This window comes from Sinocyclocheilus grahami, unplaced genomic scaffold (genome assembly GCF_001515645.1).
Source record: "Sinocyclocheilus grahami isolate Dianchi unplaced genomic scaffold, SAMN03320097.WGS_v1.1 scaffold982.1, whole genome shotgun sequence".
In the NCBI taxonomy this organism is placed as follows: Eukaryota; Metazoa; Chordata; class Actinopteri; order Cypriniformes; family Cyprinidae; genus Sinocyclocheilus; species Sinocyclocheilus grahami.
In genome coordinates, this window is record NW_015506161.1 from 381206 (window position 1) to 401528 (window position 20323).

Here is a 20323-nt window from a genome sequence, read left to right on the forward strand (position 1 = left end):
CAAATTGTGAGTAAAAAAGGAATGGAATAATTTACAAATCTCATAAACTTATATTTTATTCCATCCAAGTTCTAGAACAACATCTGGACTCCCATACAGACGTCTCTTTCAGGAGGGGATGCCACACAGTGGTAAACATGGCCTTGTCCCAACTTTTTTGAGATGTGTTGATGCCATGAAATTTAGATGCCAACTTATTTTTCCCTTAAAATGATACATTTTCTCAGTTTAAACATTTGATATGTCATCTGTTGTATTCTGAATAAAATACTGAAATTTGGAACTTCCACATCATTGCATTCTGTTTTTATTCACAATTTGTACAGTGCTCCAACTTTTTTGGAATTGGGTTTGTATTTAAATGCATACTTGCTTAAATCAAAAACCATTGGGGGAACTCCATCATACAGTACATGCCTCCTTGAGCTGATGACCAGGCTGTGAAAAACATTGCTGCTCTGACACTACACTAATGAATGATGAATGAATGAGAAAAACTAATAATAACCATCCAAGTTGGTGCAAGTTGACTGCACACACCCATTTAAGGGTTTATATCAAAGGGATAGATCACTCAAATGAAAATTGTCATTAATTACTCACCCTTACGGTATTTTTGATGAAATCCTAGAGCTTTCTGACCCTCCATAGACGGTAATGCAACTGACATGTTTGAGGCACAGAAGGTTAGAAAGGACATCGATAAAATAGTCCATGTGACATCAGTGGTTCAACCGTAATTTTATGAAGCTACGAGAATACTTTTTTGTGCAAAAACAGTTATTTTGTTATATAATGTTTTAGTTATTTTTGTATTCTTTGCACACAAAAAGTATTCTCGTAGCTTCATAAAATTATGGTTGAACCACTGATGTCATGTGGTAGTTGCGTTGCTATCTATGTAGGGTCAGAAGGCTCTCAGATTCATCAAAAATATCATAATTTGTGTTCTGAAGATGAACGAAGGTCTGACACTATGTCCTAACTACACGCGACATGATGCTGCGACACGCAATAAAAGGTATCTTTTCCATGTTAATCTGAATTTTTATCCTAACTAGCCACAACGGCGGCACGCAAAATTTCTATTTTAGAAACGGTTTCTATTTCCACGACGTCGCGGCTAGAGCAACAACATACAAACTATATGACAGTAAAGTACAATTATGTACTTTATTCAAAGTTAAACGTGTCTAATGTGAGTTTGAATATCATATTGCGTGGCCTTATAGCCATACTGAAAACAACAACATAGTTTACCTCAGATCTTGAAAATAAATTAAAGCAAAGATGTACGTTAAAACAATGTGAACCAACTAGCGTATTCCATAAAGATGGTATCAGTCACTCAGTTTGTACATTTAATAATGGTAAAAAGGTTTAATATTTATGAAATCCATTTCATTGCGCTTCCGGAGAGAGCCCACCCACGCCCACTTCTGATTGGCTGTGATATTTGAAAGATTCTGTCACATCGCGGTGATGCGTCGCGTCTGGTGTGGACACCGAAATTGCTTGTCGCTGGAATCTTGTCGCGTCGCGTGTAGTTAGGACACAGTGTTGCGGGTTTGGAATGACATGAGGGTGAGTAATTAATGACAGTTTTCATTTTTGGGTGAACTATCCCTTTAAGAATGACACAGTATCATCCAATCCAAACTAGCCTTACATTTGAAGTCAAAAAGCTAACATTGTTGGCTAAACAAACATCTCGTTTGTCAGTGGTTGTAACCAAACAGTCTTGAAATGAAAGACCCTTGGTTCACATGGGATGCATCTGTAATCGCATACTTTCTTTACTATATAGTAGGTGAAAAACAGTTTGAGTAGAAATCCGAATTTTAGCAGTCACAAATTAATTACTTATTCAAAAGCAGCGCCTATTCAGAGAGTATGTGATTTCATACACAGCATTTCTGTTTCCTGAGCATGTTGTGAAAATACAATGTTTTGATTCTGCTTCATTATGAGCCCTTTAGTGTTTTAGAGCTAGTTAGTTGCATACAGTGTTTCCTGCTCTGGTATTCAGGACATTGTGGCACTAATGCTTTATTTGCAATGACATGGCATTTTTTAGTTTGAGGTCTGACACCCTGTTTAAGACTAATGCTCTGTGTAAAAATTCAGAGCGATAAACATTTTAATTTGAACGAATGGCAATTGATGCATCTGTTCAGACCAAAACAAACATCAGCATGTCATCAATGCAATTTACATTTTACATGTAAAACATGGAACCTACTATCAGAGAGTGAATTTTCATGCTCATTTAGCCTGTCTGCATTGGTCTGAAGAGACAAAATCACACGCACAAATCGTCAGACAACGTATTTAATTGGATCATATTATCATTGACCTCAAAATGACCCTGATAAGTGTGTTGTATGCAGTTTTTGAAATGTTAAAGAGTTTGTTGTGTTAAATTGTATTTCATTTTAAAATGTTACTTTATCTAAAAAAAATCCTAGGAAACACTGGTTGCATATACACAGTACATGCTGCTTAGTGTTGTCTGAACATCACAAGTAATGGTTTTAATTTGAATGTGTGCAGTACCTGAACAACACTTCATAGAGTTTTCAATTGGCCATCACTTGGCCAATGTCATTAAGACTCTTATGATTTGACTCCCAGATGGAAATGGAAATGGAAAAGAGTCTTTCACACAAGGACTAGAAAGAAAAAAAACCTAATATATAACAAATTCTTCTCAAACCCTTCGCACAGGTTTGATTGTTTATCCAGAGGTATTTTGAAAAGTTAATGCAGATTATTCGTCTGCAAAGGTCAGGATAAGCTTAATGTCCTCAAAATAAATTGCAAGATTTTCATGCATATTTCTGCTGTTTTCTCCTGTTAAAATCCAGGATTAAAGTGATTCACGCAGCAGAAGTATAGCAGAGAGATGGAAATGCTTTCGGACACCTACGTGTAGCCTGATGAGGCGTTTCCATCAACCATACATGGCCATCAAATTTAAAAGTTTACTGTGTCCTAATGACACGCTAAGAGCAAATGATAATAAAAGAAAAAGAAACCATAACCAATGAAAAAAACAACAAAACAGAGAAAGAAACCATTAAACTGCTGTATTGCGTCCTTATGACTCCTCATGGGTAACTTGGCCACTACAGACTGAATCACGCTACACTGACTTCGGTCAAAGGAACATTACGCATCAAAACACGTCTCAGATCACGATCTGACCAAACACTGGACACGCTTTGGTCCTTTTATAAGGATGAACAATTAAACAAGGACTTGCTACGGGATGTAAAACAAAAGCAGAACGTCGTTGTCCAGGTGTCAGAACCGTATCTTGGCCTCCAGGTCCTCACCTGATTCATCTTCCTCTCCTCAAGAACGACTGCGGTTCTCTTGCGTTCCAACCAAAATCTTGCTGTAGAGTTTTTGTTGCTCCTCTTTGAAAGTGTCTTTCACTTTTCCTCGTTTCAACCCACCGTCCCTGAAAAAAAAAAAAACACAAATCCAGTTTCTTTTACCAAAAGAAAGGCCATTTACCTACTGAGAAAACCAGCTTTGATATGCCTAAGCTGGTTTACGGATCTCCCAGTCTGGTCAAAACCATGTTGGCTGGTTTTAGAGGGGTTTTGGGCAGCTGTCAGCTAGCCAGGCTGGTAGATCAGCTTAAACCAGCTAAGACCAGACATTTTCTGGTTTAACAGACAGTTGTCACTTATCTCTCAATCTACAGCTTATATTAGTGTTTTCCCAGTAAACACACCCAAATATTCTTAAAACAAGAAAACAAATTGTAATAAGTAAAACATGTTTTCAGATAACATTTCTTGAATTATGTTTATATGGTTTATATATTTTTTATTTGTCTAAATATTTAAGTTATATATAAAACTTTTAAAACTCTAAACGTAGACCAAAAAAACAACAACAAAGCACAACAAAAAATATATTGCATTAAAAAGCATGTAATGTATTTCAAATGTAGGTCCAATTTTTTCTTTAAGCACATTTTTTGCAAGCTAATACAAAACAAAAATCATGCCAGATCTATTCTCTGAAAATAAGTCTTATAGTATCTTATAATATAATTATAATAATATATTTTACATCTTTAAATTCTCAAGGAATCTTGTTTTAAGGATGTTAAGATGTTACTGCTGACAAATGCTGATTAGGACATTAACATCCATCCATTTACCATAAGAGCTGATAAAGTAAGAGAAGATGTATTTCAACCTTTGAAAGCAGCTTCACAGCTCAGAACAAGAGTGAAATCATACAGCCTACCAGCTGCAGTGTTAAAGGGGTCATGAACCGAGAAACCAAAATGTTGATATATAAGAGGTCATTGTACCATAAAAAACATCCTGTAAGTTTCAGAACTAAAAACTTTCCCATTAGTTTAAAAACAACTTATATTTAAGGCATATATACAGTACATGCTGCTTAGTGTTGTTTGAACATCACAAGTAATGGTTTTAATTTGAATGTGTGCAGTACCTGAACAACACTTCATAGAGTTTTCAATTGGCCATCACTTGGCCAATGTCATTAAGACTCTTATGATTTGACTCCCAGATGGAAACGGAAATGGAAAAGAGTCTTTCACAGGACGAGAAAAACTAATATATAACAAATTCTTCTAAAACCCTTCACACAGGTTTGATTGTTTATCCAGAGGTATTTTGAAAAGTTAATGCAGATTATTCATCTGCAAAGGTCAGGATAAGCTTGATGTCCTCAAAATAAATTGCAAGATTTTCATGCATATTTCTGCTGTTTTCTCCTGTTAAAATCCAGGATTAAAGTGATTCACGCAGCAGAAGTATAGCAGAGAGATGGAAATGCTTTCGGACACCTACGTGCAGCCTGAACAATTTTACTTAAGAATATTTTATTAAACTATATTTTATTAAACCAAATGAAATCCACATTTCTATGAAATCCTCTTTTTAAAGCAAAAGTAAAGTGCATCCATCTCATAGTCCAAATCACTGAAATCAAAGTTCAGTATTATAGTGTAAGAATGACAACATATCCACGTGTTCTAGTCTACTAATAATAAAATTATAATTAAAAAACACTTTTTAAAGGAGTATTTACCAGAAATGTTATTTACCAGTAAATGTGCAGTATTTCTGAAAAAAAAAAAAGAAAAAAAACTTTATTTTTAAAAAAATAAAATCAATTATGCTTTTGCAAAAGATGCTTTTGATTATTAGAATTTAATGGAACCATTAAAATGGAATCCAGAAAATAATGAAAAACAGAATTTGGTAAAGATAAAACTGTAAAACTCAATTAATTAGACAAGCTTTTTGATTAATACAATTTTAATTTAACCATTAAAACAGAGTACAGAAAAATGAAAATGGAAAAAACTGAATTTGGAAATAAAACGGATTTCATAGGGCCCTATAATTATATAAAGTATGAAAAGAAAGAAATCATATAATTTTATTGTTTTATAAACAATAGAGCTAATGTACATTACGCACTACAACAAAGGCCTGCAGAGGGTGCCAACGGCCTGATGATTGTTTTTACACATTACTGTGCGATCTTATCCTTGTTTAATATTGACCAAGCACCATTTAATTCAAATGTCCACTTAATCTTTAATATTTGGCCATTTATTTAGGACATAAATGCTATAGCCACTGTAATTAAAAGAATATGTGGACATCAAAACGCGTAAACTCAGAGTGAGGGTTTGAGCTTTTATTTTGTAACCGCGAGATGATGTATTCTCCTGTGTTTACATAGATTTATAAATGATTTACCTTACAAATCTGATGAAATGGTACGTTGCGTTCCCAGATGAACGTTATAATAAACCCAAACTCACAACAACATGCAGAGATGGAGTTTGAGACGCTCCACACATGTAAATGATAACAGTTCCTGTGGAACTACTGTGAGTCGCTGTGTGACGCATGTACTTAACCTACACGCATGTAAATAATTAAAGCGCATATACTGTATTAGAACGGCATCGCATATAATTATTTAGCCAATTAAATCGTAGTGTTTGTGATTCACAATTATGCTTAATTATGGTTTAATATATCATGCAGCCTTGGGAAACAGTCTAATAATGTGTTTTATGGATTCTCGTCCGTGAAATGCGCCACTTCTGGTATTTTGGTGGTTAGTCGACGCGAGCAAAATGAAGTCGAGGATTTAAAAAAAATCGAATAGTCGAATAAAATTGACGAATCGCGACAGCCCTAAATGTGACACTCTATGATGTAATAATGTGGATAAACACCGCCTCTGCAGAAGATCAATGCCTGCTTCTACATCACGGTCTATTTAGCCCCGCCCACCAATTCACACACGTAGTGTAAATTAGAGCCCTGCATTTCTGACTTTTTTACGCCCCTTGGGCCGGGCTTCGTGCCAAATTTCACATCATAGTTAAGACGCGGGCCTCTGACCTGTTTTAGGCTTCTCCGTATTTTATATCAAGAGTGGCTCGACGGTGTTTAGATATGAAGTGTTAGTAATGAAGTTCCTGATCCTAACTCGCCATCTCCTCATTAGACGCGCCTTTAGAGAGAAGTGGATCATTATGGATTATGATTATAATGAAAGAGTTTTTGTTTTTGATTGTTCGATTGTTTGTTTTATTTTGTTAAGTAATAATTTAAAGCTTTCTACAGATATATTTATCATGTCTGTGAGGCATCTATTCACTGAGTTTCGGTTCTTTTTTGTGAAGCGCTCCTGCTCAAGACCGAGACGGCAGAAAGAAATGTTTGTTTTCTTTATTTTATAAAAGCACAACGTTTTGTTGAGTGCACACAAATAAAAGTAGACCCTTTACAGTTCCGAATGATGTATTACTCTTACCTTTATGAGCAAAAATGACGGCATATTTTAAGTTGTTTCCACTGAAAAACATGCAAGTGATCGCGCTGGCGCCTCCATGTCCTGCAAAGCGCGATTCAGCTTCCACTCTCCGACTATTGGATATACCTGCTTGGTCTTTTAACTAACTAAAAATGCTCCAAACTTTTTTCTAAATTAACTTAATAAAAACGAAACAAAATAAAATTACTTTGCCATTACATACAAAACTGAACTATTTTAATATCTGAAACAGTAGTATAAGCTGTTTTGGGAGAAGGGGGGAAAAAAGACAGGCTCGGGTCGAACTCGGGCCAAGAATTCTGATGAGCTGTCAGACAAGGGCCGGGCTAGGGCCTGAGCGTCTCGGGCCAGGGCCGGGCTAGGGCCTAAATTCGAGGCCAGTGCAGGGCTCTAGCCTAGCGTAAATAACAAGAGGCAAACGGAGAAAACAAACGATAATGATGGCTCTGAATACAAGATGCTGTGCAGTGCCAAGTTGTGGAAAAACAGGGTTTGCGTTGCCTTCCTTCTGATCCAAACGTTAGGAAAGAGTGAATTAACTTTATTTTTAATGAAGATCCAGACGCGTCAGTAAGAACTTAGTCCTTTGTTCACTTCAATTTGCCACAGATTCGTTAACAAACAATTCTTCGACACAGGATTTTCAGAAAGACAAACTAAAAGACGATGCTGTGCTGACTATGATCACATTAAGGTGAAAGCTGAGATAATGACAATTCAGTTGAAGATGGTTCATCTGACCTGACACTGAAAAACCAAGCCGCTGTTACCTATTGGGTGTTTTGACGTCTGACCCCACTCTCTCTCTCAATCACCAGCTCTCATTCGCTGTAACTGCATTGAAGAGTGACAAGTACATTCTTCAGAATGCTTTCTTGAGATTGTGAGCATGTGATTTTAAATGCATGATTTAAGTGTGCAATATGCATGATTGTGATGGTGTGAGATTGTAAGCATGAATTAGTATTAGTGTTAGTATTTGTGTAATTGTGCGACTGCCTGATTTAGAAAGTGTGTGTGATTGTGTGTGTATATGACTGACTGATTGTTAGTGTCTGATTGTGGGAGTGACTGAGCATGTGATTGTGTGCATGTGTGCGATTCTGAACGTATATGTGTGTGTTTCTGTGATTGTGAGCTACCGATTGTGAGAGTATGTGTGTGATTGTATGTGTTTACGTGAGTGTTTGATTGTGAGCTTGTGAATGTGTGTGTGATGTTTGTTGATTGTTAAAGTCTGATTGTGAGTGTGTATGTGAATGCTTGTGTGATTGAGAGCATCTAATTGTGAGAGTATGTGTGACTGTGAATGTATGTGAGCATGTGATTGTAAGCCTGATTGTGAAAGTATGCGTGCGATTGTGTGTATAAGTGTTTGCACGATTGTGAGAATCTCATTGTGAAAGTGATGGTGAGCATGTTATTGTGGGTGTCTGTGTGTGATTGTGAGAATCTTATTGTGAGAGTATTCTTGTGATTGTGCATGTTATGTGAGTGTTTGTGTGATTGTAAGTATGTGTGGGTAATTGTGAATATATGCGAGCATGTGATTGTGAGCATATATGTGATTGTGAGCCTAATTGTGAGAGTATGTGTGTGATTGTATGATTCTGAGAATTTGTCATTGTGAGTGTCCTTGTGTGATTGTGAGCATCTGATTGTGATAGTATGCTTGTGATTGTGCATGTATGTGAATGTTTGATTGTGAATGTCTGATTGAGAGAGTATTTGTGGGATTGTGTGCATGAAAGTGATTATGAGTGTCTGATTGTGAGAGAGATTGTGAGCATGTCGTTGTGAGTGTCCTTGTGTGATTGTGAGCATCTGATTGTGATAGTATGCTTGTGATTGTGCATGTATGTGAATGTTTGATTGTGAACATCTGATTGTGAGAGATTGTGAGCATGTGATTGAGAATGCAAGTGTTTGATTGTGATTATTCTAAATTAGTATTTATGTCTGTGACTGCATGCATGTGGATGCTAATGTGAGTGTGAGCATCTGATAGTGAGAGCTTGTATGTGTGATTGTGAACGTGCGATTTCAGATTGCACAATGACCCAAAATGCCAAGGCTTCAGATGTTTGGAAATTTCCAGTAAGCGTGCGTATGTTCTTCCACACACCTGTGACGCTTCTTACCTGTGATGGTATGTGATGATAGCAGTCAGTGCTCTCACACAAATACGGTAACACATCAGGTGCACTTTCTCACTGAGAACATTTTTCACCCTGCAAACACACACAGCGACACGTTAACATCCATTAATGGCTTCACAGATATGTTGGTTCAGCACTAGTTTAAGAAAGCAAAACAAATGACAAAAAAAATCATCATATAATTTTTTTTTTATTTAACGAATTTTCCTACCTCCCATTGGGCAGAAAACCAATCATGGTGGTGAAGACAACCAATAGGCTCACTCCTGTGATTGCTAATGTTAACCTGATAAACCAAAAACAAGGCATTTCAGCTCAAACACTGGAACAATCTTTACAAAATGTACCCTTTAAACTATTTTTAATTTAAAAGTGCACAGTAAGTTTTGTTTGCATTTTTCTGGATTTGTGAAACATATGTGAGGATGTGACCTACTCTATGTAGAATATTCAGTATTCAGTATTCATCTCATATGAATGTATATCATTTTAATATTTCATCATTCGATTTCAAATTATTTTTATTTTTTATTTGTAGCACTTTTTTTAGTTAGCAATAAATTACTAAGTGCACCTTTAATATAAAAAGTCAAGTTTTTACTTTTGAGCCTTTGACTGGAGATACAAAGATAGAACAGGATATTAATGAAATGAAATGGAGAGAATGTAATATGTCACAGGCCAAATATAAACCTACATAGCTATATGATCACCACAGCTCCAAGAGCACGCACTCCCCACCGCACCACAGCTCTCAATGTATGCTGCTGAAAAATGTAAGCAATGATACTGGGCATTTAGGTTTCTGTCCATGATTCAATTAATCCCACAATACCCAGGTGAGAACATCTGATTAAATTGAGCTCAGCTATCAGGCGCTCTTCCTCATCTCAAATATGCACACGCGATGCACACTGACATTAATCCTACACAAGCTCCATATGACCCTGAGGGGGCGTCAGAATTAGCCTGTATTTTAAGACGCTAAATTCAGACTTGTGTGCCAGAACAGAGCAAGTGTCTCAGGGTGGGCCAGTTAGAATGATGTCAAATTATAATGTCAGCCAATCAGAAATAAGGGTTATTATTTATTTAACACTCTAATTGGCAGTTGAATGTTACAAGAGTTGCTTTTTTTCTGCTCTGTCATATGACATACAGGGGTCCCTGTGAGCAGAGGCGGACAGTAACTAAGTACATTTACTTGAGTATTGTACTTAAGTACACTTTTTGAGTAGCTGTACTTTACTTGAGTATTATTTTTTCTGGGAACTTATGACTTTAACTTCACTACATTTGAAAGACAAATATTGTACTTTTCACTCCACTACATTTCTATCAAGGTCCTCGAAGTAGAAAGTTGTTACTATGTAGCAGCTTTGAAAGTCAGTGGGTGATTGTTTTCTTCTCTATAACGTGACTTTCTATCTTTTTCAGACAGTTTATCAGTAATCACTCTTGTAGGGCTACATGAAGTGATTTCCCAGCATTTTTTGAACATTGCAAATGTGATATTTCTTTACAACAATTCAATAATAAGAAGTTAATATTGTGGTATATATTAGACAATATTGTCTGATTTTGCTAAATTGTGTACATGAAAATATGACCTATAAAGCAATAGAAGAACTGTTGTGCATCTCCTAATAAAACACAATAGGTGTTGGACTTGAAGCAGAACTGCAGACTGTTCAGTGCATGACCAAGTACCGCGAGAGCGATTAGATAGCATTTTTAACATTTTTGTTTTGATGTCAAATAGTCTTGCTGTTTTGCTTTTTTGTTAAAGCAATGTTGCTGTTGTAAACTTATACAGCTACAGTTGTGTTCCTGGGTTTTAAAGCAGATTTGATTTTTTTTTTCTTCCTTATCAGTTTGTATTTACAGGATTTCACTGTCCACTCTTTTCAAATGTGGATGAATGGCTACACATAGATGTGCTTCAGAAGTATTGCAAGTATTACGCACAACAATAAAACAGTGCATTGACATAAAAAAGGAAATTTACTTTTGGTACTTAAGTACTTTTAAAAGCAAGTACTTCTGTACTTTTACTTAAGTAAAAATCTGTCTTTACAACTTTTACTTGTAATGGAGTAATATTTGACCAGCAGTATCTGTACTTTCACTCAAGTAATGGAGTTGAGTACTTTGTCCGCCTCTGCCTGTAAGTATTATAAGGGATGAGAATTTAATGTACAAATGTACCCAACAATGAAACATGTACTGTATCTATGCTGGATTGTTTTATCACAGACATGTAAATGAGAGCAACAGTAGTTCTCTCTGCTCCTTTCTTCATGAAGCAACGGTTTCTAATTTGAATACTCTGTGCTATGTCCCCAACAAAAAAAACACCCAGGAAGTAATACCATAATTTGAGACCCTAGACCACAAAACCAGTCATAACTAGCACAGGTATATTTGTAGCAATAGCCAACAATACATTGTATGGGTCAAAATTATCGGTCAATATTACAAAAATAATACAATATTTTTCTTTTATGTCAAAAATCATTAGGATTTTAAGTAAAGATCATGTTCCATTAAGATATTTTGTAAATTTCATACCGTAAATATAACAAAACATAATTTTTGATTAGTAAAATGCATTGCTAAGAACATAATTTTTGATTAGTAAAATGCATTGCTAAGAACTTCATTTGGATAACTTTAAAGGCGATTTTCTCAATATTTAGATTTTTTTTTTTGCACCCTTTTTTGCACCTTTAAACTATTTTTTATTTAAAAGTGCACAGTAAGTTTTGTTTGCATTTTTCTGGATTTGTGAAACATATGTGAGGATGTGACCTACTCTATGTAGAATATTCAGAGTATTCATCTCATATGAATGTATATCATTTTAATATTTCATAACATAATTATGATTAGTAAAATGCATTGCTAAGAACTTCATTTGGATAACTTTAAAGGCGATTTTCTCAATATTTAGATTTTTTTTTTGCACCCTCAGATTCCAGATTTTCAAATAGTTGTATCTCGGACAAATATTGTCCTCTCCTAACAAACCATACATCAATGGAAAGCTTATTTATTCAGTTATTCATAAAAATTGACCAGATTATGACTGGTTGTGTGGTCCAGGGTCACATTTGTTACATATCGTTGTGTTACTTTGTACGCCAAGATACTTCAAAGATTACCAATGCACTACCATGGTACATGTCAAAAAACATAAAATTACCATATGTATTAAAAAGCCATGTGTAACTCCTCCTGCAACACCGCCATCAATCCCGAACTACTTTCCAAAGGTTTTCCAGATCAAAGAAGAATAAGCGTGACCAACAGCAAACAAATCCACGATGTTTACATCTGCTCACCCGGACCATGTGCACAATCAAGCACAGAGGTACTACACATACAGAGGACAGCACATTGTTTGTGTCTGCTCACCCAGACCATGTCAGTGCACAAACAAACAGGGAAGTGCTACCAGACAGCGCGCTTCCTCACAAAAAGACCGGACCCAGTCTTCAGGCCTCTCTTCCGATGCCCACTTAATAACTCAACCCACCTGCATGGCCACGCCCTCTACTACTAGCCACCTCCCAGGCTACATTTTTCCCCCCAGAAATTAATTGGTGTCCCGCCAATGCACACACACACCAAAGACTCTTCGCCCAAGAACAGCACATCAAATCTCTTTCCAGGGCTACAACTCCTCTACTGGTGCAACTACCGGCCCGGGCAGTCTATATGGATTTGAGTGCTGACCTGCTGTAGTTCTCCTAGAACGCCTCAGCCCTAAGGGTTGAGCCTCTGATGCAGCGCAACTCTCCAACGCCCCATCCTCAGCTATCGTAGGGGGTGACACATCACAATCCCCTTGTAATAATACACATGAGACCGCATCACTATCTGAGTCAGTAGCAGGCCCACTGCTGGAGCTAACTGGTTCATCAGACACAGTAGCATCCACCTCACTTAAGACAGGGTCAATCAATGCCTTACGCATTTCCATCCGATGGACCTGCTTCACAGGCCCTGCCTGAGACACAGGAGCCATGGAATACACAGCACCCTGTTCTCCTTATACAAACATGAATCATACACATCCTGAATTTTATTTTGCCCACGATAATGGTTTTTGAGGTAGACCAACTCGCCCTTTCTAAAACCCTGGTCATTTATTCCACCCTGATAACGTCTGTTACGACAAGCAGCCTTTTCTTTCAACCTTTCCTGTACCTCACTATATGCTGCCTGAAGCCTACCTTTATGTTCGACAATCCACTGTTCAGGCGTCTCTACAGTCTCTTCCAACTGATTGTTTAACAAGAAATCAACCGGCAATTTGGGTTCACATACAAACATTAAGAAATGTGGGCTCATACCAGTAGAGTAATGCACTGTGGTATTATAAGCATAGACAAGCTGCGGCAGATGTTGAGGCCACTGCTTCTTTTTCTCTGGGGGCAAAGTCCGCAACAGGTCATGGAGAGTCCGATTAAAAAGTTTGCACTGTCCACTACCCTGCGGATGGTACGGTGTTGTGCGACTCTTCTGTACACCATAAACCTTACATAACTGACCAATAAGGTTACTTTCAAAATTTCGCCCTTGGTCTGAATGTAGACGACATGAGACCCCAAACAAATTAAACCAATGCCGAACCAAAGCCTCTGCCACAGTGCCTGCTCGCTGATCCCGAGTCGGGATAGCTTGCGTAAACTTGGAAAAAACATCAGTGAGCACCAAAACATTCTCCCTCCCATCACTTGCCGGCTCTAACAAGGTCGAATCAATGGCCAAAATTTTGTGAGGCCGGGATGCTTGTAACGTTCCCATAAAAGACCTCACCTTCGGTTGGACTGTTTTAGCGAGAATACACCGCTGACATTCCCTACACCACCGTTCCACATCTCTCATCATCCCTGGCCAATAACAACAACGCTTCACTAATTCTGCCATTCAATCTTTACCTTGATGCCCATGACTATCATGCAAACTGCTGAACACCTCCCTTTGAAGTTTTTGAGGTAACAGTAACTGATAGATCTCTCGATGACCATCAGTTGTATACGATAAACGATAAAGGCACCTATCCTTCTCACACAATCGATCCCACTGCCTAACCAGCTCCTTTACAGCTCGATCCATACCAGTCAACTCTGAAGAACGTAAAACACTGCCCACATTCCAAGCCTTTATAATAGGGCCAATAATTGGGTCTGTCTTCTGAAGGTAAGAGAGATCTTCCTGTGAACGTCCAGGCAATGCAGCAACTTCACTGGCACTCACCACTATCTGTTCTGGAGATCTTTCCCTCAACTGCTGCTGTAAGACTTGGTGAAGTTCTGTTCCTTGCAATACATCATTCATGGCCTGCCGAGACAACGCATCTACATTTTGATTTACCCTTCCTGGTCGGTACTTCATCACAAAATTAAAAGAGGCCAGCTGTGATAACCACCTCTGCTCCAAATCGCCCAACTTTGAGGTCTGCAAGGGACAGAGAGGATTATTGTCGGTGTAAACAACAAAATTATTCCCCAACAAATATTCCCTAAACTTATCACATACAGCCCATTTCAGGGCCAAACACTCCAATTTCATGGAGCTGTAGTTTTCCATATTTCGCTCTGTCCTCCGCAGACCCCTACTGGCATACACAATGGTACGACGCTTACCACCTTGCTCCTGGGACAAAATTGCCCCCAAACCCTGATGGCTAGCGTCTATCTCCACCACAAAAGACTTGTGAAAATCTGCATATGCAAGCACGGGTGCTGTAACCAACTTTGCCTTTAATGTTTAAAAACCATTCTCACACTCTGCATTCCACACAGACACCAAAGGCAGCCGTGGGGTCTTACCCTTTCTTGCAGAACCACTCAGTCTCGTTACCAATTCATGGAGAGCCTTAGCCAGCTTAGCAAATCCCTCAATAAACCGGCGATAATAGCTGGCAAAACCTAAAAATTAACGAAGCTCTGCCAGATGTAATGGGCGACTCCATTCTTTTACTGCCGCCACTTTATCAGAGTCAGTGGCAACACCCTGCTCGGATACCAGATACCAAAAATACTTTACCTGCTTCTGAAAAAACTGCATTTACTCAGTTTAATCTTAAGACCTTCCTGCTGCAATCACTTAAAGACCTCCTCCAAGCGTAACAAATGTTCCTGTACAAAAGAGGAAAACACAATTATATCATCTAGATACAAAAGCAAAGAAGAAAACCGCCTATCCCCAAACAGTCGTTCCATGAGTCGTTGGAATGTTCCTGGTGCATTACACAGCCCAAAGGGCATATTGAATTCAAACAGCCCAAATGAAGTACAGAAAGCTGTCTTCGCCTTATCTACCTCAGCTACCTCTAAATCTAAGGTGGAAAACCACCTTGCCCCAGTCAGAGCATCCAAAGACTCTTCAATTCGCGGCAGCGGATAAGCGTCCTTTCTGGTTTTCGCATTGATTTGACGATAGTCAACACACATCCTAATTGTTTCATCCTTCTTCTGCACCAGGACAATTGGGGATGAATAAGGACTACTGCTCTCCCTTATCACCTTACTATCCAAAAGCTGTTGGATATGAGACCTTACGACTCATATTGAGAAGGAGGAATTTGTCTATATGGTTGTCGAACTGCATATACCAAAGAGGGAGACAGCAGCAAACTTTCTGGATGGGCGTTTTCCTCTGGTTCTAAAATAAATTCTAATCGCTGCACCTGAAACTTGGGGACAGGTAACAGGAACCATAGTCATGGTACCTGCAGCAACACGAACGGGAGTTTTACCCTGCAATCTCACCTTAAATACAGAAGAACTTGAAACAGCTTCAATTTTTTGACAACAGCGAGGTGCCTGTTTCCATGCTGGGGTAGCTGATCGTATTCGGGGAATCTGAAAAAGCTCAGCACCATGTTCATTAAATAAGTTCACATAACACTCTTGAATAATATTCATACCCAACACAGCTGGAATTTTCTCGTTGAGCATACATAGTAGCAGAACAGGCATCCTTTACTATCAAAATCCCTTTCCTAGGTAATGTGACCCCAAATAAACTAACATCAAGTTCTACATACCCCACACATGGAATATCCATCCCATTTGCAGCTTTCAACACCAACCATACACAGTCATGAAGACCACCTTTACTTAAATCAGAGAAATAACAGTTAAAATAACTCTGTTAAAGTGGTAACCATAGAGCCTGTATCTAGTAAGCACAACACATCAACAGTTCTCATCTTAACATTCAATGTTGGACAAGAGCCTACCAAACTAGAAAAGGCTTGAGAATCAACTTTTGAGCCCATCTCCAGTGTGTGGCTCTGCACCCTGGAGGGCTCTAGTTTTCCGTCAATGAGACGGACTCAACAACTGCCCCACCACCAGAGCCAGATGCAGGCAAGGACCTAGTTTGCATATTGGTAGTGCAATATCTTGCAATATGACCAGCTTGATTACATTTAATACATATGGGTTGGCCATCAGGTGCTCTGCGAAATCTACTTCTGGAAACTATATTAGCATTACCTACAACCCCCCTTCTGTACTCAAAGTTTTAAAAATCAAATCCAATTGTGCTTGCTGTCTTAGGACCATATCTTTCAATTCTAAAAATTCAGAGCTAACCACCCGATTCTCTTCACAACTTGAGTTTCAAATGAGTGAGGAACTACTTTACTTGCTCGATTTCTTTGAGGCTGTCCCTCCTCCACCCAACGCATTGCCTCTTTGCGTAGGTCAAGGAGGTTCAAGGAAGAATCCTGCCTCACCAACCTCTTTAGTTCTCTTCAAAGAGTATGGTCCTGAACATTTTCACAAAATTGATCTCGCAGAACCACCTGGTAGTCAGACACAACATTAGGGTTAGCTTTTTGTACCTTATCCATAAGATCCATCAATGCATGAGAAAACTCTTGTAATGATTCCCCCTCCTTCTGTTTTCTATCAAAAAACTGCTGTTGCAAGGTCACATAAGAAGGAGAAGAACAATACAATTCACGCAAAACTGCAAATATCTCAGTGGAATTCTCTTTAACTTCCCCAGACCTAAACTTAATTTCAGTCCGAGCCTCCCCCTCAAGATGATCATAAACAAACATGGCTTTATCTAACTCAGACATGTGTCTCCCCCTAATACAGCTCTCCCCCTCTTCAATCCAGTCCTCCAACGAAGGGGAGCCTGAGGACACTTTACCAGAGAATGTTGAACATTTTCTCTCTCTAGGCAAATATATCGCCTGTTCACGCCGCTGTCCATTACCTTCGGGGGCTGAACTTGATACAACACTTGCTATACCTCCAACTTGGGGCTGTCCTCTTAATCTTTTATTTTCCATTCGCAGTTGCACCAACTGCTCCTGTAGTTGCTGCAGCTCCTCCGCCATAACTGCAGCAGACCAGTCCAATGTTTCCAAAAGCAACCGTCGTACAAGCCGATCGCTGTTCCTCCCTAAATAAAAATTTGGTCACCCTGCCGACTACGCCAAATTGTAACTCCTCCTGCAACACCGCCATCAATCCCGAACTACTTTCCAAAGGTTTTCCAGATCAAAGAAGAATAAGCGTGACCAACAGCAAACAAATCCACAATGTTTACATCTGCTCACCCGGACCATGTGCACAATCAAGCACAGAGGTACTACACATACAGAGGACAGCACAATGTTTGTGGCTGCTCACCCAGACCATGTCAGTACACAAACAAACAGGGAAGTGCTACCAGACAGCGTGCTTCCACACAAAAAGACCGGACCCAGTCTCCAGGCCTCTCTTCCGATGCCCACTTAAAAACTCAACCCACCTGCATGGCCACGCCCTCTACTACTAGCTACCACTACACATGGTAGTTGTTACAGAGGAGGCTTCCGTACCGCCTCCTCCTCACCACCAGAGGGAACTCTCTCCTGAATATTGATTTTATCCATTCGAACTCTAGTTCCCATCATGCCTCATACCTGGGACTGATTGCACGCACATACCTGCATTGAATCACGCACACACACATTTAAGCCAAACACTCACAGCAACTCATTGCGAAGTCTTGATTTGCCCCGGCTGTCACTTCTGAGTGTTTACCTGTATTCTGCCAACTCGTTTGATCTTGGACTGTTTATCGTACTCTGATCTGTCTCTGCCTGCCCTGACTTGGATTGTTCTACTACTATGTTTGTCTGCCACCTGCCTCGACTTCCTGCCCGTCCCACATTCTGTCTCAGCCTAGCCTCCGCTATTGTATCTACTGGTGATTGACTGTCTTGTCTGGTTACGCAATAAAAACGCTGCAAATGGATTCAGTGTTCGCTCTTTGTTAGTCAACAGGCCACGCTGTACCCCACAGACTCTAGCCGCATTGCCTTTGTGTGTTCATTGCTCACAGAGAGGGCGCTGGATTGGGCTACCGCTGTTTGGGGAGTGGACGGCTCTTTATTTCCCACCTTCACAATATTTCTTCAACACTTCCACGAAGTCTTTGAACATCCTGCGGAGGGGAAAAGTGCAGGAGATCAACTGTTGACACTTTCGCAAGGAAGGAGACCGGCAGCCGAGTACGCCCTGTCCTTTCGCACCCTTGCCGCCCAGACCGGTTGGATTCCATTCAAATTGACAATTTGATCCACTCACGATGTCCTACCCGGGCCATGCCTCGATTCACGCCAGAGACCAATGCCATACCAGAGCCCATGCAGCTGGGCTTCACTCACCTCACTCCCGAAGAACGCGAGCGCCGAATGCAGAACCAACTGTGCCTCTACTGCGGTCAGGCTGGGCACATGATATCCTCCTGCCCGGTCCATCCATCATCCAAACCCCGATCGGTGAGTGTCAACAATCGTATCACTACTTGCCCTTCAAGCATAATGGTACCGGTTGAAATAACTGTCAGTGATAAAACGATTACATCTACCGCCCTGCTAGATTCCGGGTTGGCTGGAAACTTTGTTTCACATGAATTCGCCTTGCAACATAACCTCACACTTACCTCTTGTAATTTCCCTTTGGCAGTGGAGGTGCTAGACGGCCGACCCATCGGAGAGGGGAAAGTGTTACGCATTACCGAAGAAGTCAAACTGCAAATAGGAACCCTCCATTCTGAATCTATCAAATTCTACGTCATCCAGTCTCCCAATCATGCGATCATTCTTGGACTACCCTGGCTGCGCACCCACAAACCACGCATTTCCTGGAGAGAGGGACAAATCGTTCAATGGGATGCTACCCGTCAAGACCGTTGTTTATCAAGGATCACACGGTCACCCCTCCAGGACTCGGTTCCATCTGTTCAACCCACCGACGAATTAAACCTGCCCTCCGAATGCTTTACAACTCCCAACTCACCGATCCGTCGAGCCTCACACCCCTTTGTAGTCCTCACCGATCACAAGAACCTTGAATACCTACGCTCGGCCAAACGATTGAACCCCAGACAGGCAAGGTGGGCGTTATTCTTCACTAGATTTCAGTTTACTGTATCATACAGACCCCGCACCAAGAATATCAAGGCCGACGCTCTCTCTCGTCAAGCGGAGGAGACATGCTACTCAAACGTCAATGAAAGTATAATTTCTGAGAACCTCCTCATCGCACCCGTACAGTGGGACATCATGACCCAAGCAAACAACTTGAATCTCCAGAATCTGCCACCACCTGAAAGCCCCCCCAATCTCACCTATGTTCCTGAATCACTACGAGAGCGTCTATTGACACAAGTACATGTTCTGCCCAGTTCGGGACACCCTGGAATCGCTGCCACTGCACATCTGCTCCAAAACCGATTCTGGTGGCCTACTCTGCTATCTGATAACACCAAATACGTCCGAAACTGCATTACCTGCAACACTACTAAATCACCCAGACAGCTACCAGCAGGCCTGTTACAACCATTGCCCACGCCACAACGGCCTTGGTCTCACATTGCCATTGACTTCATCACCGACCCACCCAACTCTCAAAGTAATACCACTATACTTACAATTATAGACCGATTTTCCAAAGCATGCCGTCTAATTCCCCTGCCTAAACTCCCCACGTCATTTGAAACTGCTGAATTACTGTGCAATCATGTGTTTCGTTTCTATGGTCTGCCTGAGGACATTGTCTCGGACCGGGTCCCCAGTTCACCTCAAGGGTATGGACTGCCTTCTTCAAACACCTCAATGTAAACATCAGCCTCACATCCGGCTACCATCCTCAGTCCAACAGACAAACAGAGTGCCTGAATCAGGAGATCATCCGGTTCCTGCGATCGTATTGCCAGCAACAACAATCAGACTGGAGCAGGTACTTGTTTTGGGCGGAATATGCTCAGAATTCCCTCATGAA

General features: G+C 40.0%; 2 protein-coding genes across 2 annotated transcripts in view; both read right to left on the minus strand.

Moving 5' to 3' along the window:
- Positions 1-3463, minus strand: part of LOC107565107 (type I inositol 1,4,5-trisphosphate 5-phosphatase-like) — a 38827-nt gene extending 35364 nt beyond the window's left edge. Inside the window, exon 1 of the mRNA XM_016250312.1 lies at positions 3339-3463. Coding sequence (XP_016105798.1) covers positions 3339-3347 — 9 coding nt within the window. The 5' untranslated portion in view covers positions 3348-3463. The remainder of the gene's footprint in view (positions 1-3338) is intronic.
- A 5421-nt stretch (positions 3464-8884) lies between these two features.
- Positions 8885-20323, minus strand: part of LOC107565109 (glycerol-3-phosphate acyltransferase 4-like) — a 31290-nt gene continuing 19851 nt past the window's right edge. Inside the window, exons 5-6 of the mRNA XM_016250315.1 lie at positions 9229-9303; positions 8885-9089 (exon numbers count right to left, since the gene is read on the minus strand). Coding sequence (XP_016105801.1) covers positions 8996-9089; positions 9229-9303 — 169 coding nt within the window. The 3' untranslated portion in view covers positions 8885-8995. The remainder of the gene's footprint in view (positions 9090-9228; positions 9304-20323) is intronic.